Below are 26,956 nucleotides of genomic sequence, written 5' to 3' on the forward strand. Positions count from 1 at the left end.
AGACACCCCGAGGTGTCGTCGTCACCCCGAGGTGTCGTCGTCTCACAAACTATTATTTACTTTTTACTATCAGCTCCGGTTCTGATTATGAAATTACGAGATGGAGTTTAAAGAACGTATAATCCTTCAGAGAGGATATAAAAGATCAAAGAAAAGACGAGTTAAAAAAAACACGTCAAGCATAGACTTCTATACAACCAGAGGAGTCGCCCCCTGGTGGTCAGGAGAGAGCATGCAGCTGTAGAGGCGTCGCTGAGCAGCTGCTGGTCCGGAGGATGTTCGTGACCCTGAATGCACCACAATGGTTTGCGCCAGATAAAGAACGGATATTTAAAAACGGGTCTCAACAAAAAGGTTTGGGTCGGATAGAAGTGATGACGTCATTCAGGTGGAACATGCAGTCACCTGGAGGCCGCTTCAAAAAAATATAAACGTTGCTGATTTTCTCTTGCAGCTGTGCAGTCAAACACACACACACACACGCACACACACACACACACACACACAGAGGTATCGGCTGCTTTCTGACACACATTCAAGACCCGTTTCACAAGGTCATTAAAACGGTCTTCAATAACAGAACGCTGGCGACAGGTTCCGACACGGCTGCTGCGTGCAGCCCAGAAGGGGGCGGGGCCAGAAGGGGGCGGGGTCACATGTCAATAATGCGTCACGGTGTGAGACGTCCGGTAAAAAATCTCTGTGTAAATATTGTTGCAGAATCAATATTGGAGAAATTTAATAAGAACATATTGTGATCCTTAATTATTATCCTTTAGCCCCGCCCCCTCACGGCGTGAATCATTGACGAGTGATTAAATAAAAGTGTCTATTATACATACTTAGATACGTTTATATGATTTCTTTGTTTTATAAATCGCCACAAAGTCACCGTTCGGTCCATATCGATGCGTTCAGGGACCTCAAACGTCATCGTTTGACTGGAGCCCGGCGGCCCGAGGCCTCCTCTCAGAACCCAAACGGGTCGGAGCCGAAACATCCGTCTGCTCACGCCTGAGAGGAATGCAGCCACACACACACAGGAACGCACACACACACACTGGGAACACTGGGCGCTGTGTTGGGAGGCCGACGTGTTCACAACAAACAATAGCCAGCGGGGGAACAAGGGCCTGTTGTTGTTGTTGTTGTTGTGAGCTTCTGTCTCACCAAGAAGTCGTAAACACAGAATTCAGATATAAATAAACATATATTTAAATATATATAAATGAATATAAATTAATTAATATATATATGAATATATATATATTTACTGTGGTGAATCGGGGTCACAGTCTTGATCTGGAGCTACAACATTTGACTTACTTGAGTTTTTTAATATATTTTTCTAAGCATCTGTCCTTCAGCCCCGTGAGGCTCCACAAGGAGAGCCTTTAGGGTCACACACACACACACACACACACACACACACACACACACACACACACACACACACACACACACACACACACACACACACACACACACACACACACACACACACACACACACACACACACACACACACACACACACACACACACACACACACACACACACACACACACACCTCTGTATCCTTTTTCATTTCAGGAGTCTCTAAACCCACCTGTGTGCGTGTGTGTGTGTGTGTGTGTGTGTGTGTTTAACATCATCCAGGATCCGATTCATAATAGGACCGTTTCCTAAAACACTGACTGTTCTGTTGAGCCGTGAAACTCAGGGAACTGAAACTGGACCGGATTTCATCTGGTCAGTTATGTATCGTTGGTTCTGGTGCCCCCTGTGGACTAAAGTGGTAGTGTTGGTTCTGGAGGGTGAAATCCAGGCAGAGCAGCGACGCCCCGACTGAAACAAGTCGCAACAGAACCACGTTTACTGTTAACCTGCTGAGTGTGTGTGTGTGTGTGTGTGTGTGTGTGTGTGTGTCCAAAAATATTCAAACTTGCACACAAACTTATTATCGGGTGCTGAAAACCGAGATTTCTCAACGTTGAAGCGACTGAAAAGCAAACTGAGATCCAGGAGGCGCGTTACCGCTACCGGCCACTAGGGGAGCTTCTGGAAGGTGTGTTTTAGGTGCAGCTGAACTATTTTAACAACGAGGCCCGACCGCGAGGAGCAGCTCGTGAACCCGGAGACGACAGAAAGCTGCTTTTTGTTTTTAAATCCTTTAAATCTGGAGCTGCAGCGACTTTTAACCCCCGAGTGTCTGCAGCCTCAACGGGTTCTCAGACGCTCTGAGTGAACATGGACGTCGGCTCGCTTTGATTTTTGGAAAGGGTTAGGAAACCCCTGTTTTTTGTTTTGCGCACAAACGAATAGTCACGTGGTTTCTATTTTTAGGAATTCAACATTTCTGCGATGATGATGATCTTGAAACATGCACACGACACAATGACATCGTGGCCGTAAAGACCGTTTCCATGACGATGGTTTCGGGTGTTTACATATTGAGCGAATATTTTGTGATGAGCGATTCCACGAGACAAAAAATTAGAGTTTTCTTTCTTAAAATCGCACGACAAAAAATGTAACATTTTTTTTGGTCATATCTATTAATATAAGTCAATATATAAATATATTTAAATATCAATATAAATACATATATGTAAAGTAAATATATAAATATTGATATAAATAGATTCATACATGTTAATATAAATACAATATACATATATATATCAATATATTAATATAAATATATATTAATATAAATAGAAAATATATATATAAAATAGATAAATATCTATTAATATTAAATACATAAAAAAATATTAATATAAATAGATTCATATATATTAATATAAAAAATATCTAATTCTTATTTTTTATGGAAATATATATCTTAATATAATTAAATAGATTATATATATGTAACATGTTGTCAAATAGTTAGTACGTATTTTTTTATGATTCATGGCATTGTAACTACTTCTAACCAGGATTGTGTTGTTTCCATTTGAGTTTCATTTAGAACTAAATATTACTCGTTTCTCACGGCGACCACGGCATCGTCGTGGTCGTGGTCGCCGCTGACACGCTAGTCGTGTTCTGAGAAATCGTCTGGAATCTAAAAACAGTCGAAAAACACGACTTTGAAACTTTTTACCACCAACAGAAAACAGGAACATAACTCAATATCTGAACACACACAAGCATAAAAAACACACACACATATATAGATACACACACACACATACACACGCATAAAAACACACACACACATACATACACACACATACGCACACATCTGTTACATAGATTATAAAGTTTATAACTTGAAACTCATGTTTACATGTTTATGAGGGAATAAATCAAGAGAGAAGTAGAGTCATGATATAGACTTCTATACAACCAGAGGAGTCGCCCCCTGCTGGTCAGGAGAGAGAATGCAGCTTTAACACATGAAGCATAGACTTCTATACAACCAGAGGAGTCGCCCCCTGCTGGTCAGGAGAGAGAATGCAGCTTTAAGACATGAAACATAGACTTCTATACAACCACAGGAGTCGCCCCCTGGTGGTCAGGAGAGAATGCAGCTTTAAGACGAAGCATAGACTTCTATACAACCAGAGGAGTCGCCCCCTGCTGGTCAGGAGAGAGAATGCAGCTTTAAGACATGAAACATAGACTTCTATACAACCACAGGAGTCGCCCCCTGGTGGTCAGGAGAGAATGCAGCTTTAAGACGAAGCAGACTTCTATACAACCACAGGAGTCACCCCCTGGTGGTCAGGAGAGAGAATGCAGCTTTAACACATGAAGCATAGACTTCTATACAACCACAGGAGTCACCCCCTGGTGGTCAGGAGAGAGAATGCAGCTTTAACACATGAAGCATAGACTTCTATACAACCAGAGGAGTCGCCCCCTGGTGGTCAGGAGAGAGAATGCAGCTTTAAGACGAAGCAGACTTCTATACAACCACAGGAGTCACCCCCTGGTGGTCAGGAGAGAGAATGCAGCTTTAACACATGAAGCATAGACTTCTATACAACCACAGGAGTCACCCCCTGGTGGTCAGGAGAGAGAATGCAGCTTTAACACATGAAGCATAGCCTTCTATACAACCAGAGGAGTCGCCCCCTGCTTGTCAGGAGAGAGAATGCAGCTTTAAGACATGAAACATAGACTTCTATACAACCACAGGAGTCGCCCCCTGGTGGTCAGGAGAGAGAATGCAGCTTTAAGACGAAGCAGACTTCTATACAACCACAGGAGTCGCCCCCTGGTGGTCAGGAGAGAGAATGCAACTTTAAGACATGAAGCATAGACTTCTATACAAGAATGAAACAAAAATGAAAGAGTCTTCAACAGCTGAGCTTCAACAGGAAGAGGAAGAGGAGGGATGAGAGGTGGTATTTTAATGTAACTGCCTCCTTCGAGCTACAAGTTGACTCAAACTACGTCCTGATGTTATGTTGTGTGTAATAAGGCCCACAATGCATTGCAGTAAAAAAAGAAAAAAAGAAACCATGTCACGGACCACAAAACCTGACTCTCGCGGACCCGGTTTGGGTCCCCGCGCCTCAGCTTGGGCCCCACCGAGTCCTCTCGCGCGTATGTCGCGTTGGTCGTGAAAAGCGTGACCCGTGTGCATTAAAGTGTGTCTTTGTACACACTTGTACACTCAGCCTGGCGGCAGCGGACGTGAAGCGAAGCGGCTCCAGCTAAAGGAAAACCCGGAGGAGCGCTCGTTTTGTTTACCTCTGCGGTCCGCAGCGGGGGCGGCTTCTTCAAAGCCAGTTTGAAAGAAGTTTCCATGGCTCCGGTCATTTTCATAACGTCGGCTCCACAAGAATATAAGTATTAGAGTCCCGCGTCCTCCTCCTCCTCCTCCGCTGCTCCTCCGCCGGCTCCTCGCGCGTCTTCTACCCGAGCCGGACGGCCTCACATCCCGCGGCGAGCTGCGCGCCGCCCCGCAGCATTTCGGATGGAGCTCCTTCTTCTCCAGGAAAAGAGAACAACTTTTTCTTTCTTTTTCTTTCCTTCTTTTTTTAAACTACTGCGCGTCGCGAGCCGCTGCCGCCGCCGCTGAGCCGTGACAGGAAGTCGAACCCGCGGCACATGTGGTCCGGGGCGCTGCTGCTCATCTCCGGGGAAGGAACCCTCCACCTCCGCAGCGACGCGTCCAGGAGTTCAGATTTCTTTTCGTTGAGGCCCCGCCTCCTCGGAGAGTTGACGACATCTGTCTTCACGGACACGGGGTTGCGTTCACGTGCTGTCGGACATTACAGTTGCTTACGACAGACTGGAAAGTCAAATACAAAACACTTCTTTTTTTTAAAGATTGGATTCATAATGTTGCGTTTTGAAATATTTTAAAATTAAAATTAAAGCATTGCCCACAACCTTTTATCCAGAAGTTATTATATAAACTTGTGTATATATATTTTTTATTTGGCAATATTACAATGATATATGTATATAACTTATTATTTACTTAATATGAGTAAATTAGTTAAAAATATAAACGTTATGTATTTATTTGTAAAACTTATTATTTAATTAATGTAAAAAAAAAAAAAAATTATAGATTGGATTTTTTCTGTATTGCCCACAAACTTATATACAGAAGTTAATATAATAGGTACATAAGAAAATATATTTATTTTTTAAAGATTCGATTTGCGTTTTGAAATATTGTCAAATTATAAATCTATTTTATAAAAATAATTAAAATAAAAGTATTGCCCAAAAACACACACACACACATATGAATATAATTGATGTTTACATTGAGTATAAGGTGAAGGCAGATTTATGACAAACTAAATGTTCCTGCTGCTCTGGAATGCGTCTTAAAATATACTTTTGTTGTTATCTTGTTCATTTAAGTGAAGCCACCAACTCAAAACATCAAAACATATTAAAATAAATTAAAAATGTCATTTAAGTGCAGAGAGAATAAAAAAACAGCTATAATAAAATACAAGAACAAAAGCCTCTGTTAGATCTGATTTAACCCAAAGGAACAAAACTTAAACCGTAATAATATATATATAATATATTTAAAGTATTCTTACAGTTGCATTACTGACCGTACAGAGTAATGTCCGTTATAAAGCAATTTAAAGTTATATTAATAAAACTTGTTTTTATGTATGTCTTTGAGTCAATTTTTTTGTTCCGGTTTTTATTTGTAAAACAAAATGTTTATTTATTAATTGTTTTATAAAAAGTGATTCAGCGTTTCTCGCTTACATAAACTACCACGTTGGGTTCCCGAGCTTTCACAAGGAGTCCCTGAACGCAGCACGGCTCCTCCCTCTGACTTCTGACACCTGAAGTCAAAAACCTGCAGACAAGCGCGGAACCGTCAGACTGGTGACGCGCATTTTAAACTCGCGGTGCACGTGACCTGGTTCTAAACCAGGTGAGACTACAGCTCGCGTCCATTTGAGGGGTCTCACATAGAGACTTATGTTTCACCACCTGGGGCAGCGGGACGCGCGCGTGCTCGCTCTCAACAGGTCACTCCTTCCTCGTGTTGCATAACTGCAGCGCGTGTGCGCGTGTGTGTGGGGGGGGCGGAGTCAGATACAGGTTGTTACGCTGCAGGTGACACGTGAGAGACAGATGGAGGAAGCCAAACTACACGTATACTGTTGTTTAAAGTTTACACACTCAGACACATTTCTGTTTTTAAATGAATAGATAAATGAATAAATTAAATGAATATATAGATGAATATATAAATGAATAAATAAATGAATATATAAATGATGCTAACTCCGCCTCTTTATTGCACAATATTCCCATAAAATTGAGAAGAAAAAGTAAAAGATTCCGAAAATGAGATTTTTAAAAAGAACATTCTGTACAAAATACACGTGAAATACAACAGTCTGTACATGTATACACACACACGGCTACACACCGAGGAGGGGCGCCGGGACGAAGGCTTTTATTTTGAAAGGGTGAAGTCTGGCTGGTGGAGAGAGGAGTCTTTAAAGGGAAGGTCAAGCCTCGAGGTGCGATCGGGTCGATTGATCGACTCATCAATAAACTCAAAGACCGTCAGTTTGAATTATTTAGCCCAAAAAACAAAAACAGAGATAACGGAGAGAAAAAAAGATTTATTTTCAACGGTGTCGACCGATGACAAACATTAACATAATAAATAATAATAATGAAGCCGCTTTGTGGGTTTAATGATAAATAAAATCGCACCCTGGTTATTATTAAAAAGGCAAAAACAACGAAAATCACCGTCGACGTCGCCGAGAACCAAACAGAAGAAAGATGAAAATAGTGTGAACCGGTTTATATTTATATAATATATATGTAACCCCATAAATCTCTCTCTCTCTCTCTGAAGACGTAAAGATCGTAAAAAAAATATGAAAATATTTCAGCATTTTATAATACGCGTGGAGGACGCACGCGTCTTTAGCTCCTCACCCCCCACACACACGGGGAATTTAACCGACGCCCCCGTCTCCTCGCGTCCCTTGAACGCAGCGCGTCGTCACTGATTACACCTTTAAGTCACCTGTGCGTGTCGCCCGTGGAGATCTGAGGTAGAGCTGACTCCGCCTTCAGAATGTCAACGCCTTCTCAGCCCGTTTAAAAACAACAACATTTAAATTTAAATCGCAGGGAAATTTGGCTTGTAAACAAAATACATGAAAATAAGGTGAAATGACAGAAGCGGCATGAGATTGACTTTTAAAATTCGAAATAAAATAAAACCTCCGTCTGTTTCCTTTGAACTCGTCGTCCGTCATTCGGGTTGAAGATTGTACGAAGAGGGAACAATAATAATCCATCGTTTTTATCCTGATGATGTCCTGAACGTTTCATTCTCAAACTGGGCAAAATATATATATATATATACATTTTTATATATATATATATATTTATAATGTCTTTCGCTTTTGTGTCCAAACGTTAAAAAAATAAAACATTCAAACAGCTGGAGGTCATTTCAGCATGTGGTCTCTAGCGCCCCCCTGTGGTGCAACGTCTGCATTACAGCGGTGGTAGTGAGGATCAGGCCTCGGGTCACATGGGGGGTCACAGGGGGGGTCACAGGGGGGTCCTTACAGTCTCATAGCAGGATCTGGGCCACGCAGGGGGAGTGAGTGCTGGCCACGGCCGCCAGCAGGGGGAGGTCGCTGGACTCGATCCTGCAACGAGAGCAAAGACCAGAAGACATGAGACAGGAAGTGGACCTGGAGACAGAGACAGGAAGTGGACCTGGAGACAGAGACCAGAAGACATGAGGGACAGGAAGTGGACCTGGAGACAGAGACAGGAAATGGACCTAGAGACAGTCATCCGGTGCTAAGCCCCGCCTCTCAGGAGTCATCCGGTGCTAAGCTCCGGGATCATCCAGGATTCTCTGGGTCCATGAACCCAGGAGGACCTCCAGAGCTCTCGGTCACTCCGTATCTCGTGATTTGGCGAGACGCCTCCCGAGGACCGATCTGATCGCCCCCTGCTGGTCAGGAGGAGTACTGCGGAGGCCGTGGACTCACCCCAGCACCATGCCCAGCTCCTTCACAGGGACTCGGGTCTGGCCCTTCAGGTACTCGGCCAGCATCTTGCTCTTGAAGTAGATCTCCTGCAGGCGGTCCTCCAGGTGCATGATGCACTGCGAGGAGAGAGGAGATGGTCAGTGGAGCCGAGGAGAGAGGAGACGAGGAGAGAGGAGACGGTCAGTGGAGCCGAGGAGAGAGGAGACGAGGAAAGAGGAGACGGTCAGTGGAGACGAGGAGAGAGGAGACGGTCAGTGGAGCCGAGGAGAGAGGAGACGGTCAGTGGAGCCGAGGAGAGAGGAGACGAGGAGAGAGGAGACGGTCAGTGGATCCGAGGAGAGAGGAGACGGTCAGTGGAGCCGAGGAGAGAGGAGACGAGGAGAGAGGAGACGGTCAGTGGAGCCGAGGAGACGAGGAGAGAGGAGCCGGTCAGTGGAGCCGAGGAGAGAGGAGACGAGGAGAGAGGAGACGGTCAGTGGAGCCGAGGAGAGAGGAGATGAGGACAGAGGAGAGAGGAGACGAGGAGAGAGGAGCCGGTCAGTGGAGCCGAGGAGAGAGGAGACGGTCAGTGGAGCCGAGGAGAGAGGAGACGAGGAAAGAGGAGACGGTCAGTGGAGACGAGGAGAGGAGAGGAGAGGAGCGAGGAGAGAGGACGGTCAGTGGAGAGGAGAGAGGAGACGGTCAGTGGAGGAGGCCGAGGAGAGGAGACGAGGAGAGAGGAGACGGTCAGTGGAGCCGAGGAGAGAGGAGACGGTCAGTGGAGCCGAGGAGAGAGGAGACGGTCAGTGGAGCCGAGGAGAGAGGAGACGAGGAGAGAGGAGACGAGGAGAGAGGAGACGGTCAGTGGATCCGAGGAGAGAGGAGACGGTCAGTGGAGCCGAGGAGAGAGGAGACGAGGAGAGAGGAGACGGTCAGTGGAGCCGAGGAGACGAGGAGAGAGGAGCCGGTCAGTGGAGCCGAGGAGAGAGGAGACGAGGAGAGAGGAGACGGTCAGTGGAGCCGAGGAGAGAGGAGATGAGGACAGAGGAGAGAGGAGCCGAGGAGAGAGGAGCCGGTCAGTGGAGCCGAGGAGAGAGGAGACGAGGAGAGGAGCCGGTCAGTGGATCCGAGGAGAGAGGAGACGAGGAGAGAGGAGACGGTCAGTGGAGCCGAGGAGAGAGGAGACGAGGAGAGAGGAGACGAGGAGAGAGGAGACGGTCAGTGGAGCCGAGGAGACGAGGAGAGAGGAGCCGGTCAGTGGAGCCGAGGAGAGGAGACGAGGAGAGAGGAGACGGTCAGTGGAGCCGAGGGAGAGGAGGAGAGGAGGAGAGAGAGGAGCGAGGAGAGGAGCCGGTCAGTGGAGCCGAGGAGAGAGGAGACGAGGAGAGGAGCCGTCAGTGGATCCGAGGAGAGAGGAGACGAGGAGAGAGGAGACGGGTCAGTGAGCCGAGGAGGAGGAGAGGAGAGAGGAGACGGTCAGTGGAGCCGAGGAGAGAGGAGACGAGGAGAGAGGAGCGGTCAGTGGAGCCGAGGAGAGAGGGAGAGGAGGAGAGAGGAGCGGTCAGTGGATCCGAGGAGAGAGGAGACGAGAGAGGAGGGAGGCAGTGGAGCCGAGGAGAGAGGAGACGGTCAGTGGAGCCGAGGCCGAGGAGAGAGGGAGAGAGGAGACGGTCAGTGGAGCCGAGGAGAGAGGAGACGGTCAGGAGAGCGAGGAGAGAGACGGTCAGTGGATCCGAGGGAGAGGAGACGGTCAGTGGAGCTGAGGAGAGAGAGGAGACGAGGAGAGAGGAGACGGTCAGTGGAGCCGAGACGAGGAGAGAGGACGAGAGAGCCGAGGAGTCAGTGGAGCCGAGGAGAGAGGAGACGGTCAGTGGAGCCGAGGAGAGAGGAGATGAGGACAGGGAGAGGAGACGAGGAGAGGAGCCGGTCAGTGGAGCCGAGGAGAGAGGAGACGGAGAGGAGCGGTCAGTGGAGCCGAGAGAGGAGACGAGAGAGAGGAGAGGAGCCGGTCAGTGGAGCCGAGGAGAGAGGAGACGAGGAGAGAGGAGACGGTCAGTGGAGCCGAGGAGAGAGGAGACGGTCAGTGGATCCGAGGAGAGGAGGAGAGAGGAGCCGGTCAGTGGAGCCGAGGAGAGAGGAGACGAGGAGAGGAGCCGGTCAGTGGATCCGAGGAGAGGACGAGAGAGACGGGTCAGTGAGCCGAGGAGAGAGGAGACGGTCAGTGGATCCGAGGAGAGAGGTCAGTGGAGCCGAGAGAGGAGACGGAGAGAGGAGCCGAGGAGCCGAGGAGATGAGGACAGGGAGGAGAGGAGGGGAGGAGAGAGGAGCGTCAGTGGAGCCGAGAGAGGAGCCGGTCAGTGGAGGAGCCTCCGTACGAAGTTGGGCGACAGCTGCAGCTTGTGCAGCTGCTGGGTGGAGTGCAGCAGGCCGGACACCAGGCTGGACACCAGCACCTCCTTCCCCAGCTTGCCGGCGTCCGTGACTCTCCTCTGGCTGCTCGCCACCTGCACCGTCCACCGGTCGGTGTCCGCCACGATGCACACGGCCTCCGCGATGGGCTCGTCCAGCACCGGGTGCTGAGGAGGAGGAGGAGGAGCGTGAAAACAACCTGCAGAAGAGTCCAGCCCATCGGAAGTCAAGGGGTCACTGCGGCGGCGCTTTACCTGGACGGCGTGCGTCAACTCGGCCACGAGGCACTGCCGCAGCTTCTCGTCGCTCGGCAACCCGTGAAGAACGAAGTCCGGCACGTAGCTGGGGCAGTAGCCGCCGAACAGGGAGAGCCCGAAGTTAGCGATGCTCGGCTTGGAGTAGTTCTCCACGAGCCGGGAGCTGCAGGGAGGAGGCTGTGTGTGGGCTGTGTGTGTGTGTGTATGTGTCTGTATGTGTGTGTGTGTCTGTATGTGTGTCTGTATGTGTGTGTGTGTGTGTGTCTGCATGTGTATCTGTATGTATCTGTATTTGTGTGTGTGTGTGTGTGTGTGTGTCTGCGTGTGTATCTGTATGTGTGTGTGTGTGTGTGTGTGTGTCTGTATGTGTGTGTGTGTGTGTCTGCGTGTGTATCTGTATGTGTGTGTGTGTGTCTCACCCTGGGAATGGCACCATCACCTCCTCCTGCCAGTCCTCGGTGTCTTCGCTCTCGCTGTCTCCCAGCGCGCTGTCAGAGCTCTCGTTGCGTGGGATCTCCCAGGCGCCGCCCGGCGCCGCTTTGCTCTTCTGGTCCCCGCCGCCGGGCGGCGCCGGCGGGAGCCCCGCCCCCTGCCCCGCCCCCCGCCCCGCGGAGCAGCCCCCGCAGCAGGAGTCCGTGGATCCGCACCGGCACCTCCTCTCCACGTCCAACAATGTCTTCCTGCAGGCGTCTCCGGACCCCGGACCCAGACCCCGCCCCCCCCCGGGGTCCAGCGAGCCGGCGTGCGTTCTGTCCGCGGCGCCGGCCTCCTGCCGCGGGGCCACGCCCTCGATCGTCCTCTCCTCCGCCGGCTCCTCGTGGCTGAAGCACTCATCGAAGTCGTCCACAGAGGTCGGCCTCCACCTGGGCATCGTGCTGCTCACCCGCTGCAGCGCCGGGGGCCCCGGGGCCCGCTTGGTTTGGTCCTCCGAGGCGCCGCCGGTCGTTGACTCCGCCCCCTGGTGGTGTTGCAGGTGCTTCTTGAACTCGTTGAACACCTCCTCCACGTTCCTCCGGCAGCTCTCCGTGTCCGACTCCGGAGACATGGAGTCGCCGATGAGGAACGTGACCTTCGTCGCCGGCTGCTCCTCCTCCTCCTCCTCCTCCTCTGTCAGGGTCAACGCCATGGGCCCCGCGGCGGGGATCGCTGGGTCCTTGTCGGTGGGGCTCTTCTCTAGAGGGACCCCTAAGGTCCGGGGAGCCGTCTCTGCCTCTGAGGGGACCGGCCTGGAGGACGGGGGGGTGGGGGGGGTGGTGAGCTTCAGGTCCCCCTTGGTCTCTGCAGCCAGCACACAGACCTGGTCCCTGGGGGGTACAGGGCCCACGGGAGGCCCCGCCTCCAGCCGGGCCTCAGAGGCCGGCGGGCTGCTGGACTCCCTGATTGGCTCCCCGGTGTCGAGTCCCGTCTGACGAACACTGCTGTCCTCCTCTCTCCTCTTGCTCCTCCTCGGCTGCGCCCCCGGGGCCCCCCTCCCCCTCCGTGTCGGTGCAGGCGCTGCTCTGCAGGCTGTTGTCTGACCGGTAGCCGCCTCCCTCCCCCCCCCCGGCAGTCCGCCCGTGGGTCAGGTAGTCGCCGCTGGGCTTGTGCACCGTCACCAGGACGTAGTCCGACTCCTCCACCTCCCCCTTCCGGAGGGAGGTGGTGATGAGGGAGCCCGGCATGACGATGGCCTCGTCCTCGGCGCTGTCCAGCATGTGCGTCTCCAGCAGCTCGGAGCAGCGGATGAAGTAGGTGAGGACGTAGAGGAGCCTCTGGACCAGCTCCTGGCGGCGGCCCACCACCACGGTCCTGGACAGCCGCACCGGGGACCCGATGGACCCGTACAGGTCTCCTGCACGCAGAGGAGCGTTAGGGGCGACCGCGAGTCAGGGGTCAGGGGTCAATCCCCGATGTGTCCTCGAGCAAGACACTTGACCCTGAGCTGCTATATGTATGCTGCTGTATGAATGTAAAGTGACTTAAAAAGCGAATTAAATGGATTATTATTATTATTAGTAGTATTAATGTTTCAGACACACCAAATCTAACAAAACTATTTGTCTTAATTAAAAAAAGTTTCTTTAAACGATTCTAAAAATAAACTGCGGCACAATCGTCTTCGTGGTGCAGTTCTCCTATGTGGCCACTAGATGTCGCCGTGACCTCGCGTGAGACGAGGTGAACGTGCAGAACGTGCTCACACCTTGCTGTGTGTACTCAGGGAGGTAAACATGATGTAAGAGGGTTGTGTGTGCGTGTGTGCATCTGTGTGTGTATCTGTGTGTGTGTGTGTGTGTGTGTGTGTGTGTATCTGTGTGTGTGTGTATCTGTGTGTGTGTGTATCTGTGTGTGTATCTGTGTGTGTGTATCTGTGTGTGTGTGTGTATCTGTGTGTGTGTATCTGTGTGTGTGTATCTGTGTGTGTGTGTATCTGTGTGTGTATCTGTGTGTGTGTGTGTGTATCTGTGTGTGTGTGTGTGTGTATCTGTGTGTGTGTATCTGTGTGTGTGTGTGTATCTGTGTGTGTGTGTGTGTGTGTATCTGTGTGTGTGTGTGTGTATCTGTGTGTGTGTGTGTGTATCTGTGTGTGTGTGTGTGTGTGTGTGTGTGTGTGTGTGTGTGTGTGTGTGTGTGTGTGTGTGTGTGTGTGTGTGTGTGTGTGTGTGTGTGTGTGTGTGTGTGTGTGTGTGTGCTCACCCAGCTGCGCCCACAGGGGGTTGTAGGGGTGTGTCTTGGCCAGCAGGTCCACGCTCTTGGACGAGTGTTTCTCCAGGAACATCCTGACGGGCGGCTGGCCGTTGGGCATCACCGTGGGAACCCAGGCCAGGTGGTTGGTCAGCACCGCCGTGAGCAGCGCCGGCAGGAACCTGCAGGAGAGCAGGGGGCGCCATGGGTCACTGCCTGGACCGCCAGACACACACACACACACAGAATAAAAAGACCTCGACACCAATTCAAAACAAGCACAATCAGGCAACAGTGAGCCAAAGAGGTTCAGTGAGAGAGAGAGAGGGAGGGAGAGAGAGAGAGGGAGAGAGAGAGACAGAGAGAGAGAGAGAGAGACAGAGAGAGAGCCCATAGACTAAGGAACAGAATGCACAGTGTGTGTGTGTGTGTGTGTGTGTGTGTGTGTGTGTGTGACAAAATAAACTGAATATCTTCGAGCTCGCTTGCTTCTCGTCTGTTTTCCGGAGGCTCTTCGTGTCGCCCCCCCCCCCCCCTCACTGGTTCTTGGAGGCCGTCTCCATCAGCAGCGACAGCTCCCTCATGAAATGGCCACACAGCTGGTTCTTCTCCGACGCCCCGGACATCATGGTCAACCACACGGGCTCGGACACCCGGGGCATCGTGTACAGGTCGCAGATGGTCATCCTGCAGGGGGGGGGAGCCGGGGGCGGAGCCAGGCGAGTGAAAGAGAAGGAGGAGAAAACAGACAGGGGGAAGACAGACGGGTTATTGTCTCTCTGGTAAGACAAAAGACCTCAGTTCAGTGTGTGTGTGTGTGTGTGTGTGTGTGTGTGTGTCGCTCCTTGGCCGTTTGTCCATTGAGGACCACTGAAGTGTCCGTGGAGCGTGGCGAGCACGCCTCGGCTGGACGCCAAGCTTTGATGTGTGTGTGTGTGTGGGGGGGGCGGAGCCTCAGGAATGTGGAGAATCTCTGTTTATCATGATTTTTGCTGAGGGACGTCGGTGTGGAGCACCGAGGGAGCGGCAGCTGCTTCCTCTCAACTCTATTAAGGCTTTTATTTGTGCGTTGTGATCTTCATCCTCCTCCTCCTCGTTGTTGTTGTCTCCCTCCTCTCTAGTTGTTGTTTTCCTGGAGGCGTGTGCCCTCGTCGGCCCTCTGGGACTCGACGCATCCAGTGACCCTCGAGTCATAATCGCTATAAACAAGTCAATAAAACCTCCAGCTGCTGGCGCCGGGCGCCAGGAGATCACAGTAAACAAAACGGTAAACAAGGTTTACCCCCCCCCCCTGCAGGTCTAGACCCCGCCTCCTCCTCAGCAGTTCAGGTGAACTTTAAAAAAGCAGCGGCGACGTCAGCGTGAACCGGAGGAGCCGGACTGGAATTACTTCACATGGAGGAAGAGATGCAGACCATGGGGGGGGGGGGCGGGGCTTCAACAGCGCCTCCTTCAGGAGCCTCGTGCCGCTCGTGTTGCGTAACTCACGCAGCTGAACATTGGAACGTTCTGGTTCAATCGTCCGGCTCCTCCTCGGGGGTCGTGGCTTTTTGGCCGTCGCCATCTTGGTTATTTGCAATTGCAGGAAGTGAAATGTAACAATTCACTCCCTAAGAACGGAACACGCCGTGAAAGGGTTAAAGTCGCCCCCCGCCATGAGGCGCCCATCACGCAACACAACATGGCCGCTCTCATCCGGAACTTGGCGATTTCCCACAAGGTGATTGCGTAATCACGCGTGAGGCAGTTCGACCTCTTTCCTCGTGACCCCGCGTGACCTTCGTCATTCAGCTCGTCTTCGTCATTCAGCTCGTCTCCCTCTAACGACCTCATTTCTTCCAGTTTCCATGAAGCCGGGGCGTTATATTTAGCTCCGGTGTGACTCTGAGGCCACACACACACAGACACACACACACACACACACTGACACACACACGTCTTTCCTCTCCGCGCATTATTTACGACTCTGGCGCTCGTGGCGGAGGCGGCTGCCAGCGGGCTCATGACTGCTGAGGGGATCTGTGTCTCTGTGTGTGTGTGTGTGTGTGTGTCAAGTGAAAGTTGTGGTGGAGACAGGCATGTGTACACACTCACTTAAAATACATTTGGGTGTTTTATGAGTACGAGACATGCGTCACACACACACACACGATGAAGTCTCTGTGCAGTTTCTAGTGAAGCTAAATAAAGCGCCGTCTTTCTGACGGGCGGTTGTGGTGCAGAGGGAACCGGAAGCTTCTTCACTTTCCTCTACTCCAAAAAAGCTTCCCTAAAGCAAGAACTCCCAGCATGCACTGCAGTCGCAATGCAACATCCGCGGTCCGAGGGGGGGGGCTGTGAGTTCCTCTTTTCTTTCACCCGTCATGTTTCCACTGCTCTCACTGAGTGAAAGAGTCCGTCAGCTTCGTTTCATAATCACTCTATTGAGACATTAGCGCTCCGCGCCACACGAGCCGCGCGGTCAATCATCAATTATTGATCGCCGCCGGCGTCGGTAACTGGAGCGGGACGAGCCGCGTCCTCCGAGCGCGTTAAATATCCTCCGAGGACTCGAGACACGAGCTTCACGCCACCTGGAGCAGCAGGAAAGATCAAAGGACTTCCTGTCTGGTCCGTTGTTCCCGACCTGCACCGCCTCAACCAGCCACCGGGGGCGCCGTCGCACCACTGGGACGGGTGTGTTGTGTGAATGTGTGTAACGGTGTGTGTTATGTGAATGTGTGTGTTGTGTGAATGTGTGTGTGAATGTGTGTGTTATGTGAATGTGTGTTGTGTGTGTGATGTGAATGTGTGTGTTGTGTGTGTGTGATGTGAATGTGTGTGTGATGTGAATGTGTGTGTTGTGTGAATGTGTGTGTTGTGTGTGTGTGATGTGAATGTGTGTGTTGTGTGTGTGATGTGTGTTATGTGTGTGTGAATGTGTGTTATGTGAATGTGTGTGTTGTGTGTGTGATGTGAATGTGTGTGTTGTGTGTGTGATGTGAATGTGTGTGTGAATGTGTGTTATGTGAATGTGTGTGTTGTGTGTGTGTGATGTGAATGTGTGTGTTGTGAATGTGTGTGTTGTGTGTGTGTGTTATGTGAATGTGTGTGTTGTGTGTGTTATGAATGTGTGTGTTATGTGAATGTGTGTGTGTGTGTGTGAATGTGTGTGTGTTATGTGAATGTGTGAATGTGTGTTGTGTTGTGTGAATGTGTGTTGTGTGTGAATGTGTGTTGTGTGTGAATGTGTGTTGTGTGTGTGTGTGTGTGTGTGTGTGTTATGTGAATGTGTGTGTTGTGTGTGTGAATGTGTGTGTGTGTGTGTGATGTGTGTGTGTGTTATGTGAATGTGTGTGTTGTGTGTGTGTTGTGTGAATGTGTGTGTGATGTGAATGTGTGTGTTGTGTGTGTGATGTGAATGTGTGTGTGATGTGAATGTGTGTGTTATGTGAATGTGTGTGTTGTGTGTGAATGTGTGTGTTGTGAATGTGTGTGTGAATGTGTGTGTTTTTGTGTATGTGTGTGTTGTGTGTGTTATGTGAATGTGTGTGTTGTGTGTGTGAATGTGTGTGTGTGTGAATGTGAATGTGTGTGTTATGTGAATGTGTGTGTTGTGTGTGTGATGTGAATGTGTGTGATGTGAATGTGTGTGTGTGAATGTGTGTGTTGTGTGTGTGATGTGAATGTGTGTGTTGTGTGTGTGTGTGTGTGTGAATGTGTGTGTGTGATGTGGATGTGTGTGTGAATGTGTGTGTGTGTGATGTGAATGTGTGTGTTGTTGTGAATGTGTGTGTGTTGTGAATGTGTGTGTGTGTTGTGAATGTGTGTGTGTGTGTTGTGAACGTGTGTGTGTGTGTGTGTTGTGAATGTGTGTGTGTGTGTTGTGAACGTGTGTGTGTGTGTTGTGAACGTGTGTGTTGTGTGAATGTGTGTGTGAATGTGTGTGTGTGAATGTGTGTGTTGTGTGTGTGATGTGAATGTGTGTGTTGTGTGAATGTGTGTGTTGTGTGTGTGATGTGAATGTGTGTGTGTGTGTGTGTGAATGTGTGTGTGAATGTGTGTGTTATGTGTGTGTGAGTGATGTGAATGTGTGTGTTGTGTGTGTGTGATGTGAATGTGTGATGTGAATGTGTGTGTTGTGTGTGTGAATGTGTGTGTGAATGTGTGTGATGTGAATGTGTGTGTGTGTGAATGTGTGTGTGTGATGTGAATGTGTGTGATGTGAATGTGTGTGTTATGTGTGTGTGAGTGATGTGAATGTGTGTGTTGTGTGTGTGTGATGTGAATGTGTGATGTGAATGTGTGTGTTGTGTGTGTGATGTGAATGTGTGTGAATGTGTGTGTTGAATGTGTTGTGTGATGTGTGATGTGAATGTGTGTGTTATGTGTGATGTGAATGTGTGTGTGATGTGAATGTGTGTGTTGTGTGTGTGAATGTGTGTGATGTGAATGTGTGATGTGAATGTGTGTGTTATGTGAATGTGTGTGAATGTGTGTGTTATGTGAATGTGTGTGTTGTGTGAATGTGTGTGTTGTGTGAATGTGTGTGTGAATGTGTGTGAATGTGTGTGTGAATGTGTGTGTGTGATGTGTGTGTGAATGTGTGATGTGAATGTGTGAATGTGTTGTGTGAATGAATGTGTGATGTGAATGTGTGTGAATGTGTGTGATGTGAATGTGTGTGTTGTGTGAATGTGTGTGTTGTGTGTGTGAATGTGTGATGTGAATGTGTGTGTTGTGTGAATGTGTGTGTTGTGTGTGTGAATGTGTGATGTGAATGTGTGTGTTGTGTGAATGTGTGTTTCAAGTTTCAAGTTTCAAGTTTTTATTGTCACATCCCCTTTTATACAAGTATAATCGGTTCGTGAAATTCTTATGTGCAAAACACCCGACAGCAGTAGCAGGCTATAAAAAGAATAAGAATGAGAATAAACTATACAATATGAAGAAAGTATTAACAATATATATATAAAACAATGTAATAGAATATACATCATGGCAATATATATATATAAAACAATGTAATAAAATATACACTTTTTGAGATATATATATATATATACATTCAATATATATATATATAAACAATGTAATAAAAAAAATGTGTTGTGTGTGTGAATGTGTGATGTGAATGTGTGTGTTGTGTGTGTGAATGTGTGATGTGAATGTGTATGTTAAGTGAATGTGTGTGTTGTGTGTGTGTGTGTGAATGTGTGTGTTATGTGAATGTGTGTGTGTGAATGTGTGTGTTGTGTGAATGTGTGTGTTATGTGAATGTGTGTGTTGTGTGTGTGATGTGAATGTGTGTGTGATGTGAATGTGTGTGTTGTGAATGTGTGTGTGAATGTGTGATGTGAATGTGTGTGTGTGTGAATGTGTGTGATGTGAATGTGTGTGTTGTGTGTGTGAATGTGTGATGTGAATGTGTGTGTTGTGTGAATGTGTGTGTTATGTGAATGTGTGTGTTGTGTGTGTGATGTGAATGTGTGTGTGAATGTGTGTTGTGTGTGTGATGTGAATGTGTGTGTGAATGTGTGTGTGTGTGAATGTGTGTGTTGTGTGTGTGATGTGAATGTGTGTGTTGTGTGTGTGTGTTGTGAGTCGTGGTGGTACCTGAACTCGTTGAGGCCGTCCACCATGCGGCTGTAGGCCGCCGCCCTCTGGCTGGTGTCAGCTGCCCGCCGACTCATCTTCATGGCCTTCAGAGACACACACACACACACACACACGGCAATGTGAGATGTTTGGCACTGAGACAGTTAGACGAGGGACACCTGCTGTGACGTCACCTGCTCGATGGCGCTCTTCAGTTTGTTCATGTGGCTCTCGAACAGCGGGAAGTGGGAGAAGAAGAACTCCTGGAAGCGGCTGTTCTCCCCGGCGTCGGCCGACAGCGTGAAGATGACCCCGATGGCGATCTTCTTCTTGCGCGCCGTGCCGAGGCTCGGCACGCCGCTCTCGTCCGACATGTTGAAGCTCTCCTCCACCGACCTACATATGTGTATTTATATATATATATATATATATATATATTATTTTAAAAATATATATATATATTAATATGTATATAAATATCTAGATAGATATACAGTATTTGCAATATTCTTGTGAATTAAATGGGAAATATAATTCTGAATGAAAGTGTAAAGTTAGAGATTTTGTTTGTCTCTAAATACAGACGAATCATTTACAGATAAAAGTAGACAAAGTCATAAAATAGCCATCTGAATGTGTATTTTGATGTTTTCTTTCCGGCAGTCTATAAGAAAGACGTGAAGGAAACAAAACCCTCACAACGTACCAATGTGTGTGTGTGTGTGTGTGTGTGTGTGTGTGTGTGTGTGTGTCACCATCGGGGGAAGACGCCGTTCTCCAGGCTGGTGGTCTGGCTGCGGAGCCACCGGCGCTGGTAGCTGGACGCACAGCTGCTGGTCAGCGAGGAGCCGGGAGACGGGAAGGGGGTGATCAGCAGGCTGCTCAGGGACGCTGAGGGGGGGGGGGGGGGGCACAGGAGAGTCAGACGACACACACACCTGGAGGACAGAACACCTTCTTTCTCACTAACTCCTGCTTTTATGAAAGGAAACCCAAATCCAGAGTCGAGGGACCCAGCTCTGGCTCCGGCCGCGTGAACCCACCTGACCGGGCGATGCCGCTGTCCCTCTCGTCGTGGAGCCCTCGGCCCGGCATGTCCATGGGGTGGCTGTGGCCTGGGGGGGGGAGACAAAGGAACAACACGTGAGAAACACAACATGTAGCCACGCCCCACACAGAGGGTCAAATCCTCCAGACAGAACAGAACCAGGTGATCAGAACCAGGTGATCAGAGCCCCCAGCGTGAGGCGGGGAGCCGCCCACCCCTCCGGTACCGGGCCGTGGGCTAGGCGTCACCTCAGGGGGCCCTTGCATTGTGGGTAGTACAAACTCACGCAGAGGTTTGACCTTTCACCTCGCAAGATTATTTTTTTTCCGTTGGTTGTCGAGCACCGAACGCACCTGTGAGGACACATGCACGTGTTTACAGTGCTGCATGCTGGGAGTACTGAGACCCTTCTAGTGCAACTACCACCATGCACACACAGGCATGCAGCTACACACACACAGGCATGCAGCTACACACACACACACAGGCATGCAGCTACACACACACACAGGCATGCAGCTACACACACACAGGCATGCAGCTACACACACACAGGCATGCAGCTACACACACACACACAGGCATGCAGCTACACACACACAGGCATGCAGCTACACACACACACACACACACAGGCATGCAGCTACACACACACACACAGGCATGCAGCTACACACACACACACACACACACACACACAGGCATGCAGCTACACACACACACACACACAGGCATGCAGCTACACACACACACAGGCATGCAGCTACACACACACACACAGGCATGCAGCTACACACACACACACACACAGGCATGCAGCTACACACACACACAGGCATGCAGCTACACACACACACAGGCATGCAGCTACACACACACACAGGCATGCAGCTACACACACACACACACAGGCATGCAGCTACACACACACACACACACACACACACACAGGCATGCAGCTACACACACACACAGGCATGCAGCTACACACACACAGGCATGCAGCTACACACACACACAGGCATGCAGCTACACACACACACACACACACAGGCATGCAGCTACACACACACATGCAGCTACACACACACACAGGCATGCAGCTACACACACACAGGCATGCAGCTACACACACACACACACAGGCATGCAGCTACACACACACACACAGGCATGCAGCTACACACACACACATGCAGCTACACACACACACAGGCATGCAGCTACACACACACACAGGCATGCAGCTACACACACACACACACACACAGGCATGCAGCTACACACACACAGGCATGCAGCTACACACACACACACACAGGCATGCAGCTACACACACACAGGTATGCAGCTACACACACACACACACACACGTATGCAGCTACACACACACAGGCATGCAGCTACACACACACACACACAGGCATGCAGCTACACACACACACACAGGCATGCAGCTACACACACACACAGGCATGCAGCTACACACACACACAGGCATGCAGCTACACACACACACAGGTATGCAGCTACACACACACAGGCATGCAGCTACACACACACACACACACAGGCATGCAGCTACACACACACAGGCATGCAGCTACACACACACAGGCATGCAGCTACACACACACACATATGCAGCTTCACACACACACACACACACACACGCATGCAGCTACACACACACACAGGCATTCAGCTACACACACACACACAGCCATACAGCTACACACACACACACACACACACACAGGCATGCAGCTACACACACACACATGCAGCCATGCAGCTACACACACACACACACACACAGGCATGCAGCTACACACACACATGCAGCCGGCACCAGTCGGCTCAGTTTTAAGCGCCAACCTGAAAAGAAAGAGGCGCTCTTGATGAGGCGCAGAGGGCCCTGCTCAGAGAAGGCCCGCCGCGGGCTGCACAGCTGAGACAGTCCTGAGCAGCACAGGGAACACGGAGGAGGAGGAGGAGGAGGAGGAGCAAAAGACAAAAAAAGAACATGGCCCATGGTTAGTGAATGAGGAAGGAGGAGACACGCTGCCTCCTCGAAGTGAACAGCAGCGTTACAGCAGTTTAGTCTGGAATGAAACGATGACATCATCACAGAGGAGAGAATCTGCCAGCAGCTCCTCAGCCTCCTCTAAACATGAGGGAGTCATTCTACGAGGAGCCGAACCTCAGTCCCGTGTTTCCATTCCACCACGAGACTCCAGATGAGTCACAGGAGGAACGCTGCCGATATGCAAATGAGCCGAGAGAACTTCCTCCAGCTGCTCGCGAGGCTGAGAGACGGGAGCGCCGGCGGAGGAGCTGCTGGCAGAGTCCGCCTGGCTGCACCAGGAGGTGAAGGAGAGCCTCTCAGACAGTGAGAACATCGGTGGAGTTGCTCTTTTCGTGAGCTTTAGATTCTCATTTCATAAGACGTCAGGAGGTGAATGCGTGGCCCGTTTCCGTGGTTACCTCTGCTCCCCAGGAGCCCGCTGGGCCCCGTGTTCTGGTCGGGCCTCAGGGTGCTGCCGTCCTGACCCATGAACTCCAGGCTGTCCTGTAACCTGTACCAGAGGGGGGTGAGAGTCTGTGTGTGTGTGTGTGTGTGTGTGTGTGTGAGCCCTCACGTGTTGAGGCTGCCGTACACACTGCCTCCCATCCTGGCCGTGAACACTTTACTCAGCATCAGCTGAGGAGGCGATCTGATGGATGACAAAGATCATCTTCATCACCATCGTCATCATCATCAGTTCTTTTGAAAGAAAGTAAATCTACTTTCTACCATGTAACACGTCAAAGCTGAGGAGGTTTTAATCTCAAAGTGTCTTTACACGCCAGCGAAGAAGAAGATGAAGAAGAATAAGATGCAGAAGAAGAAGATGAATAAGAAGATGCAGAAGAATTAGATGAATAAGAAGATGCAGAAAAAGAAGAATAACAACAACAAACAGAAGAAGAACAACAACAACAAGAAACAGAAAAAGAAGAAGCAAAAGAAGAAGAACAACAACAAACAGAAGAACAACAACAACAACAACACCACCCAGGAGTCTTACCGTATGTGGTGGATCTTGAGCGTGGAGCCTTTGTAGCTCATCGCCACGGAGCCGAACATCATCTCCCCGAGCATCACCACGTCGGACGAGCACCTGGAGCCCTGGGGGAGGGGGAGGAGCCTAACGTTGTCACGCTGCCGCCATCACAGAGCCACGGACACTGTGCGCCCGTAACCAAGAGCAACCGACAGAGCACCGGTCTGATCGTCTGTGTGTGTGTGTGTGTGTGTGTGTGTGAACATATGACACACACACAGGGGCACATGTCCACCAGGTGAGGCTCACCTGGAAGCGGATGCCGGGCTCCTTGGCGTCCCTGGTGTCCGAGGTGCAGGAGGAGGAGCTGTCCAGGGAGCTGCTGCTGCCCCCTGTAGGACGCAGCTGGCAGCACTTGCCGAACATCTTGGCCTGACCCTCGGCGCTCTGGGGAGGAGGCGCAGGGTGAGGAGCGGCGTGGGAGGAGGGGCATGGGAGGAGCGGCGTGGGAGGAGCGGCGTGGGAGGAGCGGCGTGTTAGGAGCGTGGGAGGAGGGTAAGAGGAGCATGAGAGGAGCGGCGTGAGAGGAGCGGCGTGAGAGGAGCGGCGTGAGAGGAGCATGAGAGGAGCGGCGTGGGAGGAGCGTGAGAGGAGCATGAGAGGAGCGGCGTGGGAGGAGCGTGAGAGGAGCGTGAGAGGAGCGGCGTGGGAGGAGCGTGAGAGGAGCATGAGAGGAGCGGCGTGAGAGGAGCGGTGTGGGAGGAGCGTGAGAGGAGCGTGAGAGGAGCGTGAGAGGAGCGGCGTGGGAGGAGCGTGAGAGGAGCGTGAGAGGAGCGGCGTGGGAGGAGCGTGAGAGGAGCGGCGTGAGAGGAGCGTGAGAGGAGCGGCGTGAGAGGAGCGTGAGAGGAGCGTGAGAGGAGCGTGAGAGGAGCGTGAGAGGAGCGGCGTGAGAGGAGCGGCGTGAGAGGAGCGTGAGAGGAGCGGCGTGAGAGGAGCGGCGTGAGAGGAGCGGCGTGGGAGGAGCGTGAGAGGAGCGTGAGAGGAGCGGCGTGGGAGGAGCGTGAGAGGAGCGGCGTGGGAGGAGCGTGAGAGGAGCGTGAGAGGAGCGTGAGAGGAGCGGCGTGGGAGGAGCGTGAGAGGAGCGTGAGAGGAGCGTGAGAGGAGCGTGAGAGGAGCGGCGTGGGAGGAGAACACCGAGTCACGGGGAGTGGACACACACAGGCTGTGTAGACAACAACCCGGGTCATGTGACCTCCTTCACTTGGCAGCCCATTGAGGAGGAATGCATGGGGCGAGTGAGAAGCGGAGAGAGAGAGGGTGTGTGTGTGTGTGTGTGTGCACACGGCCAGCAGCATGTGACTGCCAGTCATATGACTCTGAGGGACCTCGTGAGCGAGCAGCACTGCAATTATTATCTCTCTCTCTCGCTCTCTCTCGCTCTAGCTCTCTCTCTCGCTCTAGCCCTCCATCTCTCTCTCCCCCCCTCTCTAACTTCATCCCTCTATTTCCTGCAGCTTTGCACCTCCTTAAAACACATTTCTGTCTTTCCAGGACCAGACGTGTCCTCCTCTCTCTCCTCTCTCTCTCTTCTCTCTCTTCATTTCATTCTTCTTCCATACTGAACTCATCCTCACCCACCCATCATGTGTTTCTCTCTTTGTGTGTGTGTGTGTGTGTCTCTGTATGTGTGTGTGTGTCTCTGTATGCGTGTGTATGTGTATGTGTGTGTCAGAGTGGGTCATGTGATCCATAGAGGTTTGTTTGCTTCTCTTTCGTAGAGAAAGTTAAACTTTAGTCGTCAACAAGGGTTTCTTTCTTTCTCTCTCTCTCTTTGTCTCTCTCTCTCTCTTTCTTTCTTCCACAAATAAATAAAGTCTGTTTTTTTACTTCAGCCTTTTGAAATAATTAAGAAATTTAGTGAATAAACAAAAACAAATAAACACGAACAAACTGAGGCGCCTCGTGACGTCTGTCCTCTGTGACCGGCATCTATTGATCGTCTACTGATCATCTATTGACACACACACACACACACTCGTGACTCACGGCGATGGGAGTTTCCTCCGAGCTCTTCTTCTTGGCGTTGGAGTCGAAGAGGACATTTCTCCCGCGCCGCTCACAGTCCTGGTAGACGATCAGCCGGATCTGACCGGGCTCCAGCTGGGGGACTGGCCAGCTGGGGGGGGGGGGTCAATTAGTACTGAAAGAAAGGGAGAGCCTCAAGAGATCCGACATGGTGCAGCAACATGGTGGAGCAACATATAATGAAAATCTCCCCCCCCCCCCCCCCCCGTTAGGTTTGTGGCGCCACGTGACGGACGGGCAACGTTAAAAAAAAATACGTAAACTGCCGAGGCAGAACCGGAGGCATTGTTCTCATTCCAGACCCACAATGCAACAGTTCCGCTGAAGGCTCTGCCGCGTCGGGTGGAGCTCACTTCTCTTTAACACGGTGACATCACATGTGATTTAGTAGAGACCCCCCCCCCCCTGTGGTCGTCCTCCACAATTGAACTAGGCAGACACGATGTTCCAGCTTTAGTTAAACCTGGCTGAGCCTACAGGCTCCGCCCCTCATGCCAGGAGGGAAACAAAGATGGAGGCCAGTCATAGAGAACCCTTCAGGGAACAGAACCAGCTTCATTAAGCCTCCGGACTTCTTCCACCAACCGATGAATACAACATATCTGATGATGAGATCTGAGGATTCAGGCCTGATCAGACTGATCAATCAGCTCCTCACAGCTCCGCTGCTGCTGCTGTTGTTGTTGTTAACCTGCCGTTTCATTCAGCTGCTCATCTGTTGCTTATTCACATCCTGCAGCTCCTCTGATTTAGAGGCTGTCTCTGTTTTAAATTACAAAAACTAGATCAGAACGTTTCTGTGTTGAGACGACTTGAGAGGAACGAGACTCCTGGGAGAGGGACGCCAAGACAAAAGAACTTCCATCGGAAAGCGCTCACAAGATAACCAAACACTAGGGGTCAGGGTCGGGTCAGAGAGGAGGTGGAGGAGAGGTGGAGAAGGAGAGGTGGAGGAGGAGAAGTAGAGGAGGAGAGGTGGAGGAGGAGAAGTAGAGGAGGAGAGCTGGAGGAGGAGAGGTGGAGAAGTAGAGGTGGAGGAGGAGAGGTGGAGGAGGAGAAGTAGAGGAGGAGAGCTGGAGGAGAAATGGAGGAGGAGAGGTGGAGGAGGAGAAGTGGAGGAGAAGAAGTGGAGGAGGAGAGGTGGAGGAGAGCTGGAGGAGAAGTGGACGAGGAGAGGTGGAGGAGAAGAGCTGGAGGAGAAGTAGAGGAGGAGAGGTGGAGGAGGAGAAGTAGAGGAGGAGAGCTGGAGGAGGAGAAGTAGAGGTGGAGAAGTAGAGGTGGAGGAGGAGAAGTAGAGGAGGAGAGCTGGAGGAGGAGAGCTGGAGGAGGAGAAGTAGAGGAGGAGAGGTGGAGGAGGAGAGCTGGAGGAGAAATGGAGGAGGAGAGGTGGAGGAGAAGTGGAGG

The 26,956-nt window shown here is 50.7% G+C and overlaps 2 protein-coding genes across 2 annotated transcripts in view; both read right to left on the minus strand.

The window, feature by feature from the left end:
- LOC130191762 (rap guanine nucleotide exchange factor 6-like) overlaps positions 1-5,326 on the minus strand; it is a 61,456-nt gene extending 56,130 nt beyond the window's left edge. The window contains exon 1 of the mRNA XM_056411453.1: positions 4,711-5,326. Coding sequence (XP_056267428.1) covers positions 4,711-4,785 — 75 coding nt within the window. The 5' untranslated portion in view covers positions 4,786-5,326. The remainder of the gene's footprint in view (positions 1-4,710) is intronic.
- A 1,398-nt stretch (positions 5,327-6,724) lies between these two features.
- The window catches only part of fnip1 (folliculin interacting protein 1), a 26,212-nt gene continuing 5,980 nt past the window's right edge, over positions 6,725-26,956 (minus strand). Inside the window, 18 exon segments of the mRNA XM_056444347.1 lie at positions 6,725-8,135; positions 8,487-8,602; positions 10,841-11,041; positions 11,129-11,294; positions 11,551-12,557; positions 12,559-12,962; positions 13,808-13,977; positions 14,336-14,482; positions 19,391-19,476; positions 19,567-19,768; positions 20,128-20,263; positions 20,416-20,487; positions 22,299-22,382; positions 22,908-22,999; positions 23,063-23,137; positions 23,492-23,592; positions 23,777-23,914; positions 25,514-25,643. Of these exon segments, the coding sequence (XP_056300322.1) occupies positions 8,057-8,135; positions 8,487-8,602; positions 10,841-11,041; positions 11,129-11,294; positions 11,551-12,557; positions 12,559-12,962; positions 13,808-13,977; positions 14,336-14,482; positions 19,391-19,476; positions 19,567-19,768; positions 20,128-20,263; positions 20,416-20,487; positions 22,299-22,382; positions 22,908-22,999; positions 23,063-23,137; positions 23,492-23,592; positions 23,777-23,914; positions 25,514-25,643 (3,406 nt within the window). The 3' untranslated portion in view covers positions 6,725-8,056.

Source organism: Pseudoliparis swirei, chromosome 3, assembly GCF_029220125.1.
Source record: "Pseudoliparis swirei isolate HS2019 ecotype Mariana Trench chromosome 3, NWPU_hadal_v1, whole genome shotgun sequence".
Classification (NCBI taxonomy): Eukaryota; Metazoa; Chordata; class Actinopteri; order Perciformes; family Liparidae; genus Pseudoliparis; species Pseudoliparis swirei.